Source organism: Perca fluviatilis, chromosome 2 (genome assembly GCF_010015445.1).
Source record: "Perca fluviatilis chromosome 2, GENO_Pfluv_1.0, whole genome shotgun sequence".
Taxonomy (NCBI): Eukaryota; Metazoa; Chordata; class Actinopteri; order Perciformes; family Percidae; genus Perca; species Perca fluviatilis.
In genome coordinates this window covers 36,544,297-36,564,576 of record NC_053113.1, presented here as the reverse complement: position 1 = coordinate 36,564,576, position 20,280 = coordinate 36,544,297, and the positions used below count along the sequence as shown (strand labels likewise).

Genomic DNA, 20,280 nt, shown 5'->3' with positions numbered 1-20,280 from the left:
ATTTGTCAGAAGCCCTTACAATATTCATATATTCAAGACATAAACTCCAACTCTCTAAACTGTAAATAGTACTCTACATTATCTCTAACACACATACCCACTTTGTTTGATTTGATTTTCAGAGCTGTCTTTTATAAAGACCTATTTAACTATTTTGACATCTGCCATGTCTCATTTTTCTGCCGTGTCAACTTCAAAAAATTTTGGCACTGAAATATTCGGAAAGACAAGTACCGAGGCTTCCAGGCTAGATCACACAATAATCATGATCCATTCTGACAGAGGTTTTCTGCAAACATGCAGATTGTTTGGTGTGACCCCAAACTGCAGTGACATGGCAGAACGCCGAGGGGGACGTCTCAATACCATTCGCCATCTTACTTTAGTCAGCATATTTTTCACTTCAAAGGTGACCTCTGTGTCGTATCGTCAAGATGGGCAACAAACATTACAGAGCAAAACTCTGAACATGTTCAAAGCACAGCTGTTGGGTCTACACAGCAACCAGCAAAGCAACAGTAGAAACAGCGATGTTAGTCACTCACCACATGAACAACTGAAAGTTGTGCTTTTACGTTTGAAACTCAGTATTTAACACAACAGTTTGGTGTCAGCAGAAACAAAATAGAACTTTGTTGTACAACTTGTTTCACACATACGTGATCATAATATCACATTCTTCAGGAGGGCTACGTGGGCCATGGTGAGTAGATGAGTAGTGTATGGACGGGGACAGCTGAGGCCTTTTAGTTCTATAGAAGTGTTTGCACCTGCTAGGTGGGAGGCAGAGAGCTGAAGAGGGCTCATACATACACCGATGTAACAACAATGGTGTGAATCTCCAACAGAGAGATAGACTGTGTGTGTGTGTGTGTGTGTGTATGTGTGTGTGCGTGTGCGTGTGCACCTGAAGCCAGATCGTCCCAGCTGCTCCCACACAGCGCCAAGAGCTATTCCGATCAGCAGGATAATAGTGCCATCATCGCATGGTTTCATAAGCCGAGGCACTCCGTGCAGAGATGAGAAACTGACTAAATGTATGAATTTTAAGACAGCAGAAAACCAGTGCAGTGTGTGCGTGGTGGGGCCTGCTGCGAGGGGCAATGACAGATTGGGCTGTGGGTGCGCCTTCTTCTCACTGCCACGTCATGCAGCTTGTACCGCGTGGAGACTCTGGGACAAGGATGATGTTAAGATCATAAACAAGGTGTGAAATTTGGAAATAAACACAGCTCTCTGAAAGAATCTTCTAAGGAAGGGGAGGGGGCACTGATAGGGTTTCTTTTCAACGCCTCCATATTAACTGATCATTTCCCTTTACCCTCCAATCTTTTTTTTTTCTTTCCTGAAGGAATCATTATCTTTCACCCACCTAGAGACAGATATTTCTACTATAAACATCATAACGTTAGAGCAATCTTGCTGTATTACAAGTGCTTCAAGCACCACCTTATACCTTGTGCAAAGGAATGATTTTGGAAATTGTAAATATGATTATCTTTTCAGCCACTAGATGAAACTATTAAATGGCTTGCTTTGCATTTGTTTCTCAGATGCTACATTTGTTAAGATGCTCAGTCTAAGATTGTAAGACAGTCAAAGTAAGATTACATGGGGTCTCCTGAGGTGGTTAATCCTATATTTACTGTCAAACAATCAGTCCGTTCTAAGTTGAAGAATATAACTTGTAATAGAGAGTATAACTACAGTACAAAAAAAGGTCATTTCAAGAGAATATGCCAGACTGGAAAAGGTTTTTCCTGCTGCCGTATTTCCATAAATTCTTTGTCTCACACAAATTGTAAAGTGTCACCAGGCTTCACACCTTAATGTCTGTGCCACGGTTAACAAGCATGTCTGCATGTTTTAGTGCGTGTGCGAGTGTGTATGTGTTTATGTCCTGGTTAAGCAGAGCTTGTACATACATACATGCTCATAATAAATGTTTGCTTGTTCCTTGAAAAAGTAGAATAGCCTCATCCGCACTGGTCCATGGGAATGGATATCAGTCCTAGGGGTCAATTGGCTTTTCATGTCAATGACACCATCTCAGGCACACACATATATTCCCTCAGACATCATTACATCATTACATAATCTCCTTTTCCCTATCTTCCCATTCTCCGTCCCCCTGTTTCACTCTCCTTTTACTCCCTTGTCTATTTCAACAACTCTTTGTACTTTCTTTTTTTTCATTGTTGACAAAGTCATAGAATCTATTAACTTGCCTTTGACCAGTGCGTCACAGGCTCTCCCTCTGCAGCACAATCTGTGTTTAGAGTGAGCTCCAGTTTAATACCACCGGCATGCATGCAGACCTTATACCTCTTTCACATACTTTGTGGTCTCTCAAAGAGGTTCATTCCCCAGGGAGTGGGAAATAAATGTGTGAAGGGATGGAAGCAGAGCCTGCCAAATATAGCCACGTAAAAAAAGTCAAAGCATACTATGAACAGGTTTTAGTTTGTCATCACCATGTAGGGAAGCTATGTTAAAAGTTAAGATTCAGATTGGTTGACTGACTGATCAGCAGCTACAGGAGGGCTGCGTTTGAGAAGTGGCTCCAGAGGATGTTGTGCACTCGGCTACCTAACTCACAGCGACTGTTAACCTCCCCATCCATCAGCGGAGAGAGCAGCCGTGACACAAAAAACCCGCTTCTTCCATTAGAGCCCTGACAGAGCCTAATGCCTGTCCTCGTGCTCTCTCCCTCTCTTTAGCCCTGTATCTCTCTGTTACAATGTGGTCTGCCTCCCTCTGCTCCTATGAAGTGAGCCACTTAACAAGTCTTTAATAATACTTTTTTTGTTACCTTCTCCCTCAGCGCCTCTTTGTTTTCCCTTGATGCCGTCGTCTTTGAGGGATGAGGGGGACTCACGTTGGCAATAGTGTGAATTAGCACACAGGCGCATAGGGATAAAAGACCAGTTCTTATTATGGCCCAAATGCATGAGCACACTTCTGGGAATAGAGATGTGTAAATGAGTTACACACACCAAGTGCTGTCTTTTCTGGGCTGTTGTTTTGCTCCTTTAAATAATTGACATGGCTGTGCTTGTGAAGACAGGGACAAATCTGCTGAGTTAATGTCCCAGCCAGAGGAGTTTTATCACCAAACGCTATCAATCCCCCCCTACATAGAATTGTTACCGCCATGGCAGTTCATAAATCTCATCTTACCCCAGCTCAGCGATATAACAAGTCGGTATTCCGCCAGCATGTTCTGTTTATTGTTTCGCTGGAGAGCTGGCAGCGGATGACATCTGCTATATTTACCCTCTAGATTACGTTCCATTTCCAAACAACACTTTAACGTCAGGCAGGTCTGTGCATTGTGGCCGGGGACATATTAGCGTGAATGCGGAGGGTAAACTGTAGGCTGTTTCCGGTCACCTGGGGAATAAAGTAGTTTTTGTAAGAGTTGGATCTGTCAGGGGTGCACACATGGCTTAGACAGTAATCTTATACCGGGCGTTGGGGCAGAGCTGTGGCAGCGTTCGCTGTCAGACAGTGGCATCTCTGTGTTCCTTGGCCTCCCGTGGGAATTGGGCAGTTTGTGATTGAGGCCTTGACTAGGAGCAGCAGCTACGAGGAACAGCATACATGGCAGTGACTATCTATTAGCTTGGCAGTTTTTTTTTTTCTTCTTGCTTCTTTTCTCTTTTTTTGACTGCAGGCGAGGCAGCAAGCGGCTTTCTTTTCAAGGTCCCTTGCCAACCAAAGCAGATGGGTGGAAACCTCTCTTCGGAATAAAAACAGCTCTGAGCTTTCCCCTTTCGCTCACCATTAAAATCTCAACAACAAAAAAGCCACCCAAGCACTGCCAAGGGAAGAAAATCCATATCGGACGGTGTTTTCATACTCTGTACTACGCCTTTAGTCCACAATGTTGTGACATCTGTCCCATGGTTTTTCCAAAAAGACAGCCAAGAACAAATTGACAAAATGTTCTGAGAGTAGTTTGCTTTCCGGGCCGTTTCATCTGAAACAGAATGGCACCTGGATTTCGGCCTGAGCAACGTGCAAAGGGAAGCGCTTCATTAGGATGCACGAGTGAAACCCTGCAGGATCAAGGTGATTGGAATGTAAAACGACCAGCTACTGGCTTCACCACTCCTCACTACTGTCTCTACGCCTCCATCCTAAAGCAGGGTCTCCCCAGGCACCGCAACATCAGTTAAGTAGGCCAAGGATGTGATGCAACACAATACCAACAAACAGTCTAACCACATGCACCATGTGTCACAATCCACCTCAGCGTGTCATTTGAGTCCAGCAAGGGCTCTGTACTCTTTACCAAGTAGTGGAATAATTAGCTTATCTCTGGCACACAAAACAGCACCTTGCACCTCTATTGTGTCTTTGATGCCCACTGTTTATGATGCAAGCTCTTAATGGCTTGAATGGTTTGTGTGAGTGATGGCCAATGCTGAAGGACAAAGCTTGTAAAAAAAAAAGAGGGAAACCGTCAAATGTCAAGGACTTCACTTTTATTCACAGCAGTGAAATGCATAAGGAGAGAGTGTGAGAGAGGTCCTTTCCGCACCAGAAATAGATTCAAATTTGATGAAGGTAGGCTGCGAACACAGCGGTTGAGATTGACATTTTCAAAAAATGGAGGGTAAATTGACACTGATAATTCCAATCCATGCTTATCCCCATTGTACCAGCTTTAATAAGGTCAAAACATGGTTCCGCTTCTGTAAATCACTGAATTTAAGACCGTTCTAAAACAACTGTGAGGAATTTGCATATAAAAAGATGTGTGATTGTGGAAGAGACCTTGGCCTATATTCTGTAATCACTACAACTCCATCCGTCTCTCAGTCCTGCCTCAATAATACTCCAATCCATTCTGGATTCCAGAGTAAATCCTCTTGTCTTCCTCTAGCCATTGTACGAGACAACATCTGGTTCCAGCCTGTATCTCATCGATTTACTCTTGAAATAGTTAATGCAATTAAATCAAGCTGCTTTGACGGAATAGTTGAAAATACAGCAGTCCTTCTAAAAGTGAAATAAATCTAAGGAAAAGTCAAAGCTTACTTTGTTTTAGTAGAACCTATTCACTCTGCAGCAGGTTAGAGCGGGCCTGAGTTTTAAGTGGTTCTGCAGTTGCAGTATCACAGGCCACAGCGTGCATTAACATCGAGGACAGAATTAATCCCAACAGGCTGCAGCAATTACCTGAGCCCTGACTGTTCTTAAAAGTCAGGCTGGGCCGTGACAGACGTATGAGCACAGATAACATTTGCCAGAACACCGACACGGCAGATATTACAAGCACTAAGCTCAGATGTGACTGTGGCACTAGCCTGTCTCATTAAAGCCATGGACGAGGAGGTTGGCTCTCGTGGAGCTGTGGAGCAGAAGGTGAGCGGAGCGACAGAGCCAAAGACAGGAGCCTTGGAAAATGGAATGGAAAGTTGATTGTTGCTCCTTTTTTTTCTCACCCCATTCCCCACTGAGTGTTATAATTTCACTCAGCAGCCAGAGCAGAGACTTTCATTCGGAAGCATCTTTTTAACCTGCCTGCAAACCATTGTTTTCGCGGCGAACATCTTGAAACAAATGAGTTCTGACTGTGACTTGGATTAGAGTGTGAGATTAAGCCGATGCATAATAAAGTACATGAATCAATGCCAGGAGTCCATTTAGTTCATGCTAAATGTCACACAGAAGGGCAGGCAGCCAGTGTGTACATACATGCCCGCGCTTTTGAGCATACACACCAAACTTCAAATCTGTCCCTTTCTTTACGTAATAAGAAGAAACGCAAATGTGCACAACAGATGCTCCCTTCTCCCTTTTTCTTAACCTCTGCTCTATCTTGCGATGATATGCCACTCCATCTTGAACACTTGCTAACTCTCAATGCCAAAAGGGCAGATGCCCAGGTGCTGGAGTAGCTGAATTGCTGTCCTAAGCACACAAAGGCAATGTCGCCTGGGGGGGATGGCTCAGGAAGGGGGAGAGCTGTCAAAGTAACTGGAGAGCACCTGGGATTACTGTCAACGGTCTCCTGGACTGTCTCCCTCTGCTCCTCCGCCACCTCCCTGCTGTCTCCTAAGATCCATGGCATTCTCATTGACATTGACCTTTAAACTCCAATTAGCCACTTAATCAGAAATTAATTATTAATATTAGAAAAACCAACAGGGCTTAGGTTGTTTGTCTCTTTCACCTCATTATCATCCGCTAATGACCACCCTTGCATCTCATTTCCACAACAAAGGCTAAGGAGATGGCTTTTGCACAAGAATCAGGTGATTTCTTTTAAAGGGCAAACGGAGATGGACAGATTTTCTTTCCACGCATGTGCTGTAATTTTCACCCCTGACTCCCCGTCCAAGTCGAAATGTCCTCTGGAATTAATCACTTAGATGTCTCTTCAGACTGAATAAATAGGAGAGTCCTCAGCTGCATAAGAGCACTGCATCCACTTCTGAACTCAGAGCACTCATGGCGTAATTCAGTGTGAAATGGTTGACAGGGACGTGTGAAAATGGCAGTTCATGGCAAAAATGTGACATGCATACCAGTCATTGCTGTCTTCTGCACGCACACACACACGCACACACGCAAACACACACACACTCGTTAATTATTTGTCATCCTCTGTGAGGTGTCACGTGGTGAAACTGCGCCAGAGGCTTCCATGAAAACACTCCTGAGTATTGGCCACTAAATAAATGGCTTTTGGATTCGAAAAACTCTCCTTTAGCTAAATAAGATGTTTGGAATGCACTGCTAGAGCCAGAGGTGCATTATGTAGTAATATAATAAATGTGACTCAGCTATCCAATAATTGTTAAATGTTCCTCCATCAATTACTCTCAACGCTGTGTTTTCTGGGCTGGATCTACAGACAACCAATGGGATTTTGGTTGCCTTATGTTATTGCATCAGAGTTTATGCTCTCATTTTCCTGTATCTACCTGATGTCTTGATTAGCCGATTCTACCATTTTAAACAGAGGAAGGTCTTTTCTTAAACAAGTGTCAGACAGGAGTAGAAATGTTGTCCTCTCAGATTCGCTTTCTATATTTCAGGCGGCTTAGATAGATTTAGGGGATCAGTTTGAGGTTTATATTTTTGCTCCTCTCTACATTATCCTCTTCACTTCCCTTCAAACCTCTTCTCCTCTAAACCCTCAGTCATCAGTCCACACTGCCTCTCACCCGTACCGAAACACAAGCTTGGCTGGAAAGTACAACAATGCAGAGTTGACAAGGAGTGATAGCAGAAGGCTGACACCGTGGGAGGATTAGGAGGATGATCATATGAGCGGGGAGCTATTGTCTTTTAATAGAACTCTCTGGGCCTTGACGATGGCTCAAAGTTTGCATATCACAGTGACAGATGTGTGTAAATGTATATAGTCATATCAAATCACTTGCATGGGGTTAGCTGCAAGGTTTTCCTTTGTCTTCTACTTAGGAAAAGCCTCTGTTTGTTCTTTGGTAACAAAGAGAGACCATTTGTTTTCATGACTTCAAAATTTTGCTTTATAACCATCATCAACATAGCACTTGATGTGTATGAGTCATATCATCCTTTGGTTAAAAACATCTCCCTGACAGAAGAGAGGAGCCCCTTGACGCGTGTGGTTATTAGATATTGTGGAGAGCAGAAATGGAGCTGTGTTGGCTGAAGAGCCGCTCTGACGCCAGCATGAGATATATGGCCCGCACAAGTGAGCAGAGCCAGAAAGCTGAAGAGCAGAGGCCACATGTGTTTACCTATGTGCTGCATTCATTGTGCTGAACTCATTAATGGCAAATCCTCCCCAACCCTGTCTGCTCATTCTGAATACAACACGAGCAATGTGCAACCTTAACGTCAGTGCTCGTAATTGCGGTTGATTTACAAAATATGATTACTAAATGCTACAAGATTTCATAATTGCTACAAGTAATTATCCCTGCATATTGTCAATCACAGGAGATGGAAGATTAAGGAACAGACTGTGGTGCTTTTTCTCTTTTAGATATGTTTATGACAGAATGTTCAAAATTTCAATTAATTAGTATTCATACGATTGCTGACGTGTTTGCCAGTGTGTGCACAAGCATAAAGCTTGCATGATCTTACAACCCCCTTTGTTCTCTCTGAGCTAAATTCCATTAAAAAAATGCTCATCACGTTAAATGAAGTCAATGTGAATGCATTTCTCAATTAGTCTTATCTTGCCAGTCTGACACATATGTACAAAAAGCAAACCTTGTGTGTGTGTGTGTGTGTGTGTGTGCGTGTGCGCGTGTCTGTGTAGGCACGGGCAGGTTACCGATTTCAACGTATACCACGGTTTGAAAAAGTCACAGTTTCGAAACCACTAACATTTTCCGTCATACCGTTCCTGCGGTACGAGTCGTAAAGGAAAGAAAGTGCAGTTTAGAAAGCCCTCTCCCTGCCAGTGTGCAGTGTGTTACAAAATCTGATATAATGGGGGGAAAAACATTTTTTTTTTACCCAGGCATTTCAAAATAATACATTTTAAAGTTGTAATTGCAATACCGCAATACCCTGAAACCATGATATTTTTGCTGAAGGTTATCATACCGTCAGAATCTTATACCTGTGTGTGTGTGTGTGTGTGTGTGTGTGTGTGTGTGTGTGTGTGTGTGTGTGTGTGTGTGTGTGTGTGTGTGTGTGTGTGTGTGTGCGTAAGCATAAGCATAAGCATAAGCATGTGTGTTCCCCACTGCTTTTGTGAGCACTTCCGAGTCCTACTTTAGGTTAAGAACTTAGATGTGTGGTTGATGATGGATTAGCTTAAAGTTCAGGTATAAGGGTTGAGGTAAGGCATGTAGTGCTGATGCTTAAAGCTGCTTATCTCTGGTTTTGCATGTTTTAGCCTGATAAGTACCAATGATATATTACATTACAACCAAAGCATTCCAGTTTTCCAGAGCATACTATAGGTTGTGAGTGATTTCCTAGCTGCCAGGTATCCATCAGCTTTAGTTAATGTAAAAGTACAATATGTTTAACTACTTGTAGAGACTCTCAGCTTACTTGAGGCCAGTAATCCATCACAATGTACATTTAGTTTACAGGTGACATTGTCTTTGTGCGGTAATAGATGCAATAAGGGACAGTTTCATTTTGTATTTAAGAGGTCGCTTTGAAAGGTCTGAAATCTGCAATGTTATGTGCACTTTGACAAGTACTTGCAACAAATCAAAGTATTTTAACAATAGTTTCTGTCCACATTAGCATCACCATGCAATAATGCAGTAAATAATTAAACGTTGAAACAGTGAATTCATGATTTTCATGCTGTTTTGGAATGAAAAGAAAATAGTGGCTGCCATGGGATTGAGAAAAGCTACAACATCCAGGTCGGCAGCAGACTTAAATAGACTAAAACATGCGAAAACTTAAGAGTATATGTAATAAATGTAATTAGCAGAGCATCCTCATAATGCAGACTGATCTCATAAAGTGGCCAATTCGTATGCCATTTTGGCGTGTTATCAAGACGCATAATCGCTTTTTAACGTGTTTATCAACGCCGTTCGGCCGCCATTGACCTACATTGACCTACATTACGTGTGAATTTTCGCCGTAGCGTGTAGTATAAAAGGACGTAAGTCCGCGGATGGGTAAAACACAGGACTTTCACCCAGGAGAGCCGGGATCGCGTCCTGCGTGTGGTGTTTTTCAACCGTTATTTTTTTTTTTTTTTAAGCCTTCCCCAATGTTTCTTTCCTAAACCCAACCGTTTATTGTTTTCCTAAGCGTGTGACGTTGGTCACCATCGTGTTTTTGTCGTGTTTTGTGTTACTAAAGCCTTTCCCAATGTTCTTTTTCTAAACCCAACCTATTTTCTTTTTACACGCGTGACATTGTTCTTGCGATAGTATGGCACGTTTTCGCGATAACACGCCACGTGGCGTGTGTATGTTTACATCCGCTCATGCGTACAGATAACACGCCATTTGGCTTTAGGAAAGTGGCGTGTATGTTTACGCAAAGTCATGATGCCATGTTGCATAATGACAGCAGTACAAGGATTTGCATGTATGTTCGTCTTTGTGTTTGAGTGGCGTTGCACGTTGACATCGATCAATGTGTTTCTTTTTTAGGATGTGAGGTGCATACCTGTCTGTTACCTGTCTGTGCTTGTTGTCTGCATGGATCATTTGTTATGTGCCAAACACTGTACAATCCAAAAGGTGGCATAACGCAGAAAAAGCCTTGACTTCTCCAATAATCCTAATCCTGAATAACATGTAGCAGGAATTCCAGCATGTCACAGCATGGTATATAGTCAGTGGACATCTCGTCCTTTCCATCTCAGAACTGTTCTGACAGATCATCCCTTGTGCCCACTCTATGGCTGACTGGTTTTGAGGAAAAGAGAGATTGTAAAAGTGGGACAGACAGACAGAAAAGCCAATATAGAGATTGAGTGATATGTATGCTTGCAGGGCTACATAAATGTACGCATGTACCCAGAGACACCCTCACTCACACATGTCAATGTTCTATAAGCCACAGAGAAGACATAAACACACAATCGGAATCACAAACACCATTCTGACTGTTCAAACAAAGACACGAGGACTATGTTGTCTCACCTGCAGCGACGCAACTAATATACATGTCCAGACATGATTATCCCTTGTTGTGGCACTGATCAACATGTACAAATTCATGGCCCACAGATGAAGGGATCAGCAGCCTTAGACTGTTAGAAAAAGTGTGAACCAAAAGGCCATTATGCAAGCGACGTGGCCACTCCATAACATGGTAATTACCACAGCAGGACAACAGTGTGACGTAAACTTGGGAGGTGCTGCCAAGGTGTGTCAGCTAAAACACTTTCCTTCTATAGGTGTTGGTGAATGGTTGATCTGTCACAAAAAAATGCTGTGCCCGGTTCATCAGCCAGGCTCCCTCCAATGTGTTATTTTAGGTGCCAAAAAAAATTCTAATTCACCCGAGAACCTGTGCGCTGTTCCTGCCAACGCTGACGCATCTCTGCCTCACTATTGTAGGCTCAGACATGCTGGCATACAGAGCACGTTGGGCAGACTGTTGTAATCTTACGGGTGGAGAAGCTGTCTTATATAAACCTGGGGGAAGAGGTTTTTGTTTTTTTTCCCCCCCCCCTCCCTTTTTTTTCTCTTTTTTTTCTCTCAACATAAATCGAAAATGGATGTGTGTCGTGGGAAATCATATCCTTGAGGATCTGTTAATGATGGTAATAGCATTTACCAGCATGTCCATTTGTTTGACACAAAACAGAGACAGACAGGTTTGCTCGATATGTAACCAGTAAAGAGCCTCTTCAGGAACACAACGGGTGACTCATGCTAGTGCTCCCTTAAAATCCAGACATAATACTTATCATAAATGATAAACATATCAGTTATGAGAAGCTGTCAGGATGCAGGTTAAGAAAAAAGGCCTTCCCTCAAAGCTGTTATAGCTATAAGCACTCATCACCATGGTGTGTTTCATCTCGACCGTTGGAACAACAATAATCGATCTGATGGCAACGAGAAAAACATGTTGTTTTTCTCTGCCCCTGAGGCGCACAGCAGAGACACACAAACTCTAAACAGATGTTGTTTTTTTGCAAGACAAACAAAATACATACAAACATAACACATGTGGTGATTGTTGTATGATGACCCCATCACATACTCGTGTTTGTAAGATTTACATAAAAAGTTTGAACATCTCTTAAGCTACTTTTGCTTAATATGAACTGAATTAAATAACAAAACAAAAGAGACGGCTTGTTTGTCACTAATGACAAAGTGATAAGGCTTGGTCTAATGCAGTGGTTCCTAAAGTGGGAACCTTAAGGGTCCCTGGGGGGGGGGGCTCCATCAAAATTTGGAACAGTTTAATTTCGCTATCATTTCACTCCCTCGAGAATGGCACAATGGGAGTGTGTATTACTGTGATCTATCCTAATTAGACAGAGTTTTTCTTCTCCCTGTTGTCAGACATCCAGTGTAGACACTTTAAGGCAGCTGTATGGCCAATTAAAGCCTAGAAAGAAAGAAATGGTTCCTTGGGACAATAGATCATCAGACAGGACTCTGTTCTCTATCCATCTGGGGGATCTTGATATTAAAAGTTTGTGGAGCTTTTCCGTTTTATATGAGGTGCTAAAGGTCTTGAGTGTTCATATAGTGTGTAGCCAGCGGAGAATAACCTTGTGAACTGCGGTTTGATCCATCACATCTAGATGTACTGACACACACAGCAAATAATAATGCTTCAGCAGAGTGCAATGCTCGGAGAGATAGCCTTGTGACCCGGGTACAACTCATAAACTGCAGTGCGGCATCAGCTGTATTAATATCACATAGTCTCCCCCCATGTTTCCTTATACCACAATGAATATATCTCACTCCCAGAAATCGTCAGTGCGTGTTGTGCAAATTAAAAGATGCGCTTCAAATGGCGCATCGTCTGTAATAACACATCTGCGGGGAAACGTGGTGCATTATGAATGTGTCATATTTAAACATTTGTTTCATAACCGTATAAAGTACCAGCATTACAGTAGATTCATACACATTGCGAGAACGCACAAATCGCCCTCATGGCTGCTTAAAGAGAAAATAGGAGGCAACATCTCGTAATTAATTTGGATGGCTAAAGTTGAGACTTACTCACCCCTTTTGAACATTTTGTAGGCCTAAGTGGATTTCGTCTTCTGTCCTCTGAGAATCATCTATTCTTATATTCCAGACGTAAAACTTGAGCGCTTTAGTTTTGAAGTTGATCCGGAGCTTTCGTGGCTCGTCGTGTGAATGTCAGTTGTCACTCCTCGGGCTTTTCTTGCGATCCACTTGGTGTTGAGTTGCGCTGCAGACTGCCATGGATTTGATAAACACTGGCAACAAACGATAATCTCCGTTTCCACAAAGTCTGGCAGACCGTAGTCGGACCTGGGAAATTAGGCGACAATCATTGCGAAACGGACGCACAAGAATCATCCCCTCGGTCCGAAATAACGGTAACTCCAGTGTGTGTGTGTGTGTGGTGTGTGTGTGTGTGTGTGTGTGTGATGAGCACATGCACAGTAGTCCGATACAACCTCTGATAGCCAATTCCTTTTTACGCAAATGACCGTTGAGACTGCAAAATCAGTTCTGGGGGCAAGTCGACGGTGGACACAAGCGGTCCCCCCTCCCACCTCTCCTCAAAAAAAACCCACAGATATTTCTATTCAGGTGGCCAATCTTAAATTCTTCTTCTCGGTGCGTCAGAGCCGTTCAAATCGCATCATATTCGTTAAAATCTCTAATTAACATAAGTTATTTGGATTCACAGTCCGCCTCTGATGTCGGATTATAAACGAAGTCTCCTCAAATCCTCCTTAATAATGTGGACTTTGATGCCTTCGGTTTCCTTAAAATCCCTCCTTTTTCAGCTCTCCTCTACACTCGTAATGTTGTTACATTTCTGTGATCTTGTCTGGGAAGATCTCTCTGCTTTCCACCTATGGATGAGAGCTCGCTGATGCGCTCAAGGAGGGAGAAAGTATGTTGTAGGCTACTGCCTCAACCCCTCCACCGGGCAGCATCCTGCTCCATCCCTCTCACTGCCTCTGTCTGCGCCAGCCTGACACACTCCCTGACACCAGAGGTCTTCATAGGAAATATGATATGACACAAGAGCAACAAAACCTACATGTGACAACAATGTATAAACCGATAGAAAACCCATAAGAGGACATTCCCTGTGATGCTCCTCGTTCTGCAGAGGGATACCACTGGTTTGCTGATCAAATAGCCTCCACCCAAATTAATATCTTATAGATAATGGACTAATGCATTAGATGAACTAAGTCTCTCTCTCTCTGTCTCGCTCTCGCTCTCGCTCTCTCTCTCTCTCTCTCTCTCTCTCTCTCTCTCTCTCTCTCTCGCGCACACACACACACACACACACACACACACACACACACACACACACACACACACACACACACACACACACACACACACACTTAGCAAATCATTTTTAATTACATTTTTCCTATTTGGTTTTATGTTTTATTTTAATTTCATATTTATTCAATTTTGTCTTCTATTTATTTATTTATTTTGTTTTATTTTGTTATGTAATGTTTTATTTTATTTATTGTAGGTAAATGTATGTAAAGCTCTTTGAAACTGTCGCTCAGGGTATATATACATTTGGCTGCATAAGAAAATAATAATGAATTTTATGTGTTTTTTATTATACTTAATTTTTTTGTATTTACATGGTAGGCCCATGTAAAGAACTTTAAAACTCCCGTATATAGATTGGGCTGTAGAATAATTTACTTTTATATCATTATTTTATTTCCTTTTGTTATTGCTGCACTGCGGACAATGGAGATTGCACTAAATAACCCATAGAATATACCGTAATGAACTGTCCTATCTATAAGTAATGGTCCTGTTCCCCTGTCCCGTTGATTGGCATCGGTTACATCTGCGCTCGACTTCTCTCCACTGACCTCTGTAGTCGATTGGTTTCGTCTTTCTCTTCCTCACATGTTTCATGTTTGGGAGAAAAAAAACATGGCAGCGCTCACGAGTGAAGTCCAGATTGTACCTGCCAAAAAGCCCACAGGTAAGAATTGACGTCGAATATGACATATTTAATACAGTAGACAGATATAACTTCTATGCGTACTTTGTCTTTATGGATATAAGTTAGGCTACCTAGCTAGCTTCCACGTCGATGGTGCACAGGCACTCAGCTGTTTTCAGCACAACACAGCAGTCTGGCTCTGTTATTAACAAGAAAATCAGTTACAACCACATCAGTGGATGACATGGTGATTCGTAGTTCTTGATTCGGTACAATCAACGTGCGTGAAAAAACATTAACTTTTTTTTTGCTGTTAGCATCCGATCAGCGTGCAGTGTTCTAGTGATGTCTCACCAGACTACATGAGTCTGACAGATGAGTTGTGTGTTTATAAGGGTTTATTAAAGAAGGTATGTTTCATAGTTACCGAGGGGATCAACGTTTCTGTAATCAAACGTGCCTTTTTATCTCTGATTGCAGAAATACATACCGAAAATGTTACCGTTGAACGTCACATCTTCGATGATATAGCTAGGCCATTTCCCAACATGATTTCACACGATAACATCATGTTGGCAACCTTAACCCTCCTGTTGTCCTCGGGTCAAAATTGACCCGTTTTCAAAGTCTCAAATCAGAAATGTCTGTTTCTTTCAAACACATTTCCCAAAAATAGCTGAATGAAGTTGGCTAGAAGCCTAGATGTGACACAGAATCGGGTAATAATGTATACTTTACAAAAAGGCAAACCAGAGGAGGATAGCAGGTGAGTACGTAGGAAAGTGCGTCGAAAGTGTCAAAGAAAGCCTCCAAAGTATTAAAAGCATGTGGTCCTAGTAATATTAGAACCCAGCCTGACTGCCAACATGCACTCAGTGACAACATGCTGTTCTTTATTGCATTGTTTTTGACATGTGTGTAATGAATGTACAATATTACAGGGTTCACTATTGTACAGATGATTTTACATTATTCAAAAGGTCAAGAAAACATGAGGTTACTTTTAAGATCCAAATAACTTTTTTTTTTAAGGAAAATAGAAAAGTTTTTTTTTTTTTTTTTTACATATTGCTTTATTGTTCTAAATGAAAATGTGTAATTGTTACTGTTTTATACAGTATTGTTCCTTTGCTTAAGATCACTTTGTTGCTGGTAAAACTACTACTGTTCAGTTACTTGTTCCTCACTGGTTTGATTTTACGATTTTCGATTAGTTTATTCTAATTAAAATGTTGAAATGAAAAAAGTGTTAAAAGCGTCCAAAAATTGACAAAATTGTCGGGGGGGGGGGCGTCTAAAGTTCGAAACTGAAAATATGGTCGACGTAAAGACAATATGAGTGTTAATCAATCCGCACTTTAAACTGTGTTCCCACTTAAGATTGTTGTAGGGAATACAAAAGCAAAATATGCAAAGAGGGCAGATATCTGTATTGGGTACATAGGAAACACTGATATAGCATCTCCTATGCCATGAGCTCATTGCAGTGACTACAGCTCCAGTTGGCTCTTATTCCCCTAAGATAAACAGGGGGCCATTGGAGGGCCAAACGGTTTGAACTGTCAGCCCGGCAATTTACACTCAGTCCTTTTCTCATTGACTAGCAATGCCAAAAAGTCACACACTGCAGATTATGTCTATATCAAGTGAGATGATTGCTGGGCTATTGATAGAGTAGTGAAAGGTGATGATGATGATTATTACTCTGATTATTATACACCTCTAAGAAGAGCCTACATAAGATATAATTTAAAAGGACCTGAAAGGTTGTTTTCTAATCAAGTTTATTTATATATTTTCGGATGAAACAGGAGCAGCATTTTGATTGACCGCATTTTTTGTTGTTGCTTGTTTTAATTTATGATTGAAATGTGTAACTTACTTGGACTGTCCTATAGCTTATGTCAATTGAGCAATCACGTTCTAACAGAGAAAAAGCCAAACTGTGTCATCAGAGTCTTGTGGCAAAGTTTAATGTAGAATCAGTGTCTACATGAATTATGACAACTGCAGTGTGTGACTGTCAAGTTGTGCATTAACATTTTTGGAGAATAAATACTCAGTCTTACAAATTAAGCACAATATAATTTCAAATGTCTGATTTATTTATTGAACTCAACACAGAGCCAGCCATGTTTAAATAAAATGATACAAAGTAAAGTGGTGCATAGTCTCGCCATAAACAGTGGAAGTGCCTATGAAACAATACCAATAACCACATCAAAATGTAAATGTTATTCTAAAAAACAAATGGATTAGAAAATGCAGGTGCAGTCTAAATAAGATTGCACATTGTGAACTTATTTCTGTGCATGTGGGAGACCCATGTAGACAGTTTGGATGTGGAAAGCAACTTTCCTGTAGTGTATTATTACCCACCTTTACACCCAAAGGGTCAGTCCTAGTAAGTAAGTAAGTAAGTAAGTAAAGTTTATTTCTATAGCACATTTAAAAATAACTTGCGCTGTCCAAAGTACTGTACATAGCGCATTAGCCACAGGGTGATAAAATAAAAATAAAACACACGTACAAATCAGTGATTTAGGCTAAAAAGTACATCGAAAGACAAACCCTTAATTACAAACATAGCAGGATAAGACAATTAAGATGCCGGGAAGGCCAATGTAAAAAGATGAGTTTTGAGCCTGGCTTTGAATATCACAATTGAAGGGGCACTTCTGATGTCAGGTGGCAGTCGGTTCCACAGCCGAGGGCCAGCAACAGAAAAGTCCTAACCGTAGAACATGTCCGAAGCCTGTTTTAAAGCATGAGTCTAGCTTCCTTTGGTGCAGAGTGACCCGCACAGACAGCTGTTGCTGAAAAACTTCACTGATAACTTCAACGTTATTGTCTGACTGTGACTTTTTGCATGATAGTCTCCGTTAGGTCTGATAAATATGGCTTCCTTGCTTAAATCTGTGTTCACCGCATTGCTAACAGCTCAATCATTTAATTTTCTCCTCAGTCCGAGGTCCACGGCGGGTAGCCAATCAAATTCCAGATGAAATCCTGCAAGACCCTGAGTTACAAGAGGCGATCAAAGCCCTGCCTGCAAATTACAACTTTGAGATTCACAAGACGGTTTGGCGAGTGAGACAAGCCAAAGCTACGAGAGGTGAGCTCTGTTCTTTCTGAATACACTTGAGTAATTTTGCACATGATTAGGACTCTATATTTACAGTCACTGTGTTTACTGTAGGGGGAAACATGCCATGCCAAGTTATTGAAGTTCAGATGTAGAATACGCTTCATTGCAAATGTGAAATGGGGTCTGGGTGGTCCTCGCCACCTCCGTTAACCGACAATAAGACATTTGACTGATTTAATACTATCACTTAAACAGTTAGAAGAAAAATAGCCCATACAATCTATTTCTTAACTGCTAGTTAACTTCCTAGTGCAGTCTTTGCACTAGCAAGTTGCGTTTTGAGCTGCTCTTTTTTTTTTTTTTTCTGCTTGTGGCTGTCTGCTGGACGGTGCTCACAGCGGAGAGCTACGTGACACATGCCACTATATCGATGAGGACTGGCGGGTTAAATCGGTCGTTCTACACGCAGAGTATGCCAGGCAGACACACAGCTGACAGCCTCGCAGGTGGATGCGTTGGAGACGGGAGACAGCTGCGGACTCAGTCGCACGGTGCAGTTCCAGGAAAAAGCTGATGCATGTGTCTATGACAACGCACTGAACATCGTGGCCGCACGACCGCAGCTGTCCACAGAGCGTGGAAAACATGTCCTGGAAGGGTGAACCGGGGGTTAGCGGTTAATGATCGGTTAACGAGGGTTGGCTGTCGGTCGGAAAACAAATCTAAATTAGCATCCCTAGTACAGAGCGAATGTACGAACACACAGATGCACAGCGTTAAGAGTCTTATACCAAAAGACAACGTGTGCAAGCATTCAGTCAAAATGCCATCCGTGAGTGCATCTGTGCTTTGACCTACTATGACGACTTTATTGGACAATCTGTAACCTGCGAGGTTCACACAGGTTTATTCAGTAACAAATCCAAAAAACGAACCCAGTTTCCGAAGGGCCATGTAGGTCATCCCACAGTGACTATGGCATTCAAATCTTATATCACTAAACAAGCATTTTAACAACATACAGTACAGGCCAAAAGTTTGGACACCTTCTCATTCAAATGCGTTTTCTTTTATTTTCATGACTATTTACATTGTAGATTCTCACTGAAGGCATCAAAACTATGAATGAACACATATGGAATTATGTACTTAACAAAAAAGTGTGAAATAACTGAAAACATGTCTTATATTTTAGATTCTTCAAAGTAGCCACCCATTGCTTTTTTATTAATAAGGAAAAAACTTCCACTAATTAACCCTGACAAGGCACACCTGTGAAGTTTAAACCATTTCAGGTGACTACCTCATGAAGCTCATTGAGAGAACACCAAGGGTTCGCAGAGTTATCAAAAAAAGCAACGGGTGGCTACTTTGAGGAATCTAAAATTTAAGACATGTTTTCAGTTATTTCATTCTGTTATAATACATAATTCCAATGTATTCTTTCATAGTCTTGATGCCTTCGAAACAAATGTAAATAGTCATGAAAATAAAGAAACGCATTGAATGAGAAGGTGTGTCCAAACTTTTGGCCTGTACTGTACATCAAAAACAAAAACAAGAAATAGGTACTTTTTACTAATGTGTTTGTGCCTATTTGTGGTGATGTGATTTAGAAGAGAAAAAAAAAGCCTCTTTCTCTCGTGTTATGTTAACTCGTATTGGTCGGGAAGGAAACGGCAAAGTGATCTTTTTGGAAGGAGTTGGAAGGCTACACTCACACGCAGCTGGTAGTGCTCAAACTCAGATGTCTTCTCACTGTCCATGCAACACAGATGTTTGTGGTGTGCAGTGTAACTACAAAAAAGTACAAGACCTTGCATTTTTTATGTCTTTTCGACCCATATTGAAAGCAGTCTCAAAGTCAAAGGATGAAAACGGTTCTATTTATCCACTACAAAACTGGGCAAGAATTTCAGTTGCCTCTCTGACAGACTGTCCAGACATCATATCTTTTCTTGTGATATCTTTTGTTCGTTGGTGTTCTTTCCGGATGGAGGTCATTTAAACAGATACAAGATATGGGTCACTTAGTACAGTCAAACAGAATAATCAGAAATCTGAATTGAGTAGTAAGGCTTGCAGTTGGATTGTAGCCTCAGGACTAACTCGAGTGTGGGCACAGTGGGAGGCTTCACTGACATCGATATACTGTACACCGTGGTCTATGGCAACAGGCAAATCATTTTCTGTAGCTCTAGAACTGCCTTTAGTATCATTTGATGATAGTATTACTATTACATTGTTTTACTATCCCTTATTCAATTATTAGGTGATAATAAAAACTCCAAAAAAATGAAATACTACAGGGACGCTTTGAAGAGCTGCAGTCAATCCCCTATTATTTATCAAGGCAGAGCTGTTTTTTTAAATTGACAAAATCAGTCGTGGAAACAAAGAAGCAAAGAAATTAGAATGGCGGTTGATGACACATACAGTATTTCAGTTTTACTATCTATTTGTAGAGGTAGTATTAGGTAATACATATTTTGCCTGCAGGTTTTCATAAGTTGGGTCTAATATAAAAAGACACTCAGGAGTCAGGACTAATCAGTTGGTGTGAATGCTTGTACTGAGAGTTATGTTCAATAAATAAAATTGAATTGAAATTGAATGTGTTATGAACCGTATCAAGA

General features: G+C 41.4%; 2 protein-coding genes across 5 annotated transcripts in view; one reads left to right on the top strand and one right to left on the bottom strand.

The window, feature by feature from the left end:
* Window positions 1-13,153, bottom strand: part of rtn4rl1b (reticulon 4 receptor-like 1b) — a 155,727-nt gene extending 142,574 nt beyond the window's left edge. Inside the window, exon 1 of the mRNA XM_039824455.1 lies at window positions 12,646-13,153. Within this exon, the coding sequence (XP_039680389.1) occupies window positions 12,646-12,658 (13 nt within the window). The 5' untranslated portion in view covers window positions 12,659-13,153. The remainder of the gene's footprint in view (window positions 1-12,645) is intronic.
* Window positions 13,154-14,462: 1,309 nt separating this feature from the next.
* The window catches only part of dph1 (diphthamide biosynthesis 1), an 89,436-nt gene continuing 83,618 nt past the window's right edge, over window positions 14,463-20,280 (top strand). For all 4 annotated transcript variants that reach the window (XR_005641838.1, XM_039824410.1, XM_039824418.1 and 1 more), the window contains exons 1-2: window positions 14,463-14,595; window positions 17,522-17,671. Coding sequence is in view for 3 of the 4 variants with exons in the window: in XM_039824410.1 (XP_039680344.1) it covers window positions 14,517-14,595; window positions 17,522-17,671 (229 nt within the window). In the remaining variant the exon portion in view is untranslated. The remainder of the gene's footprint in view (window positions 14,596-17,521; window positions 17,672-20,280) is intronic.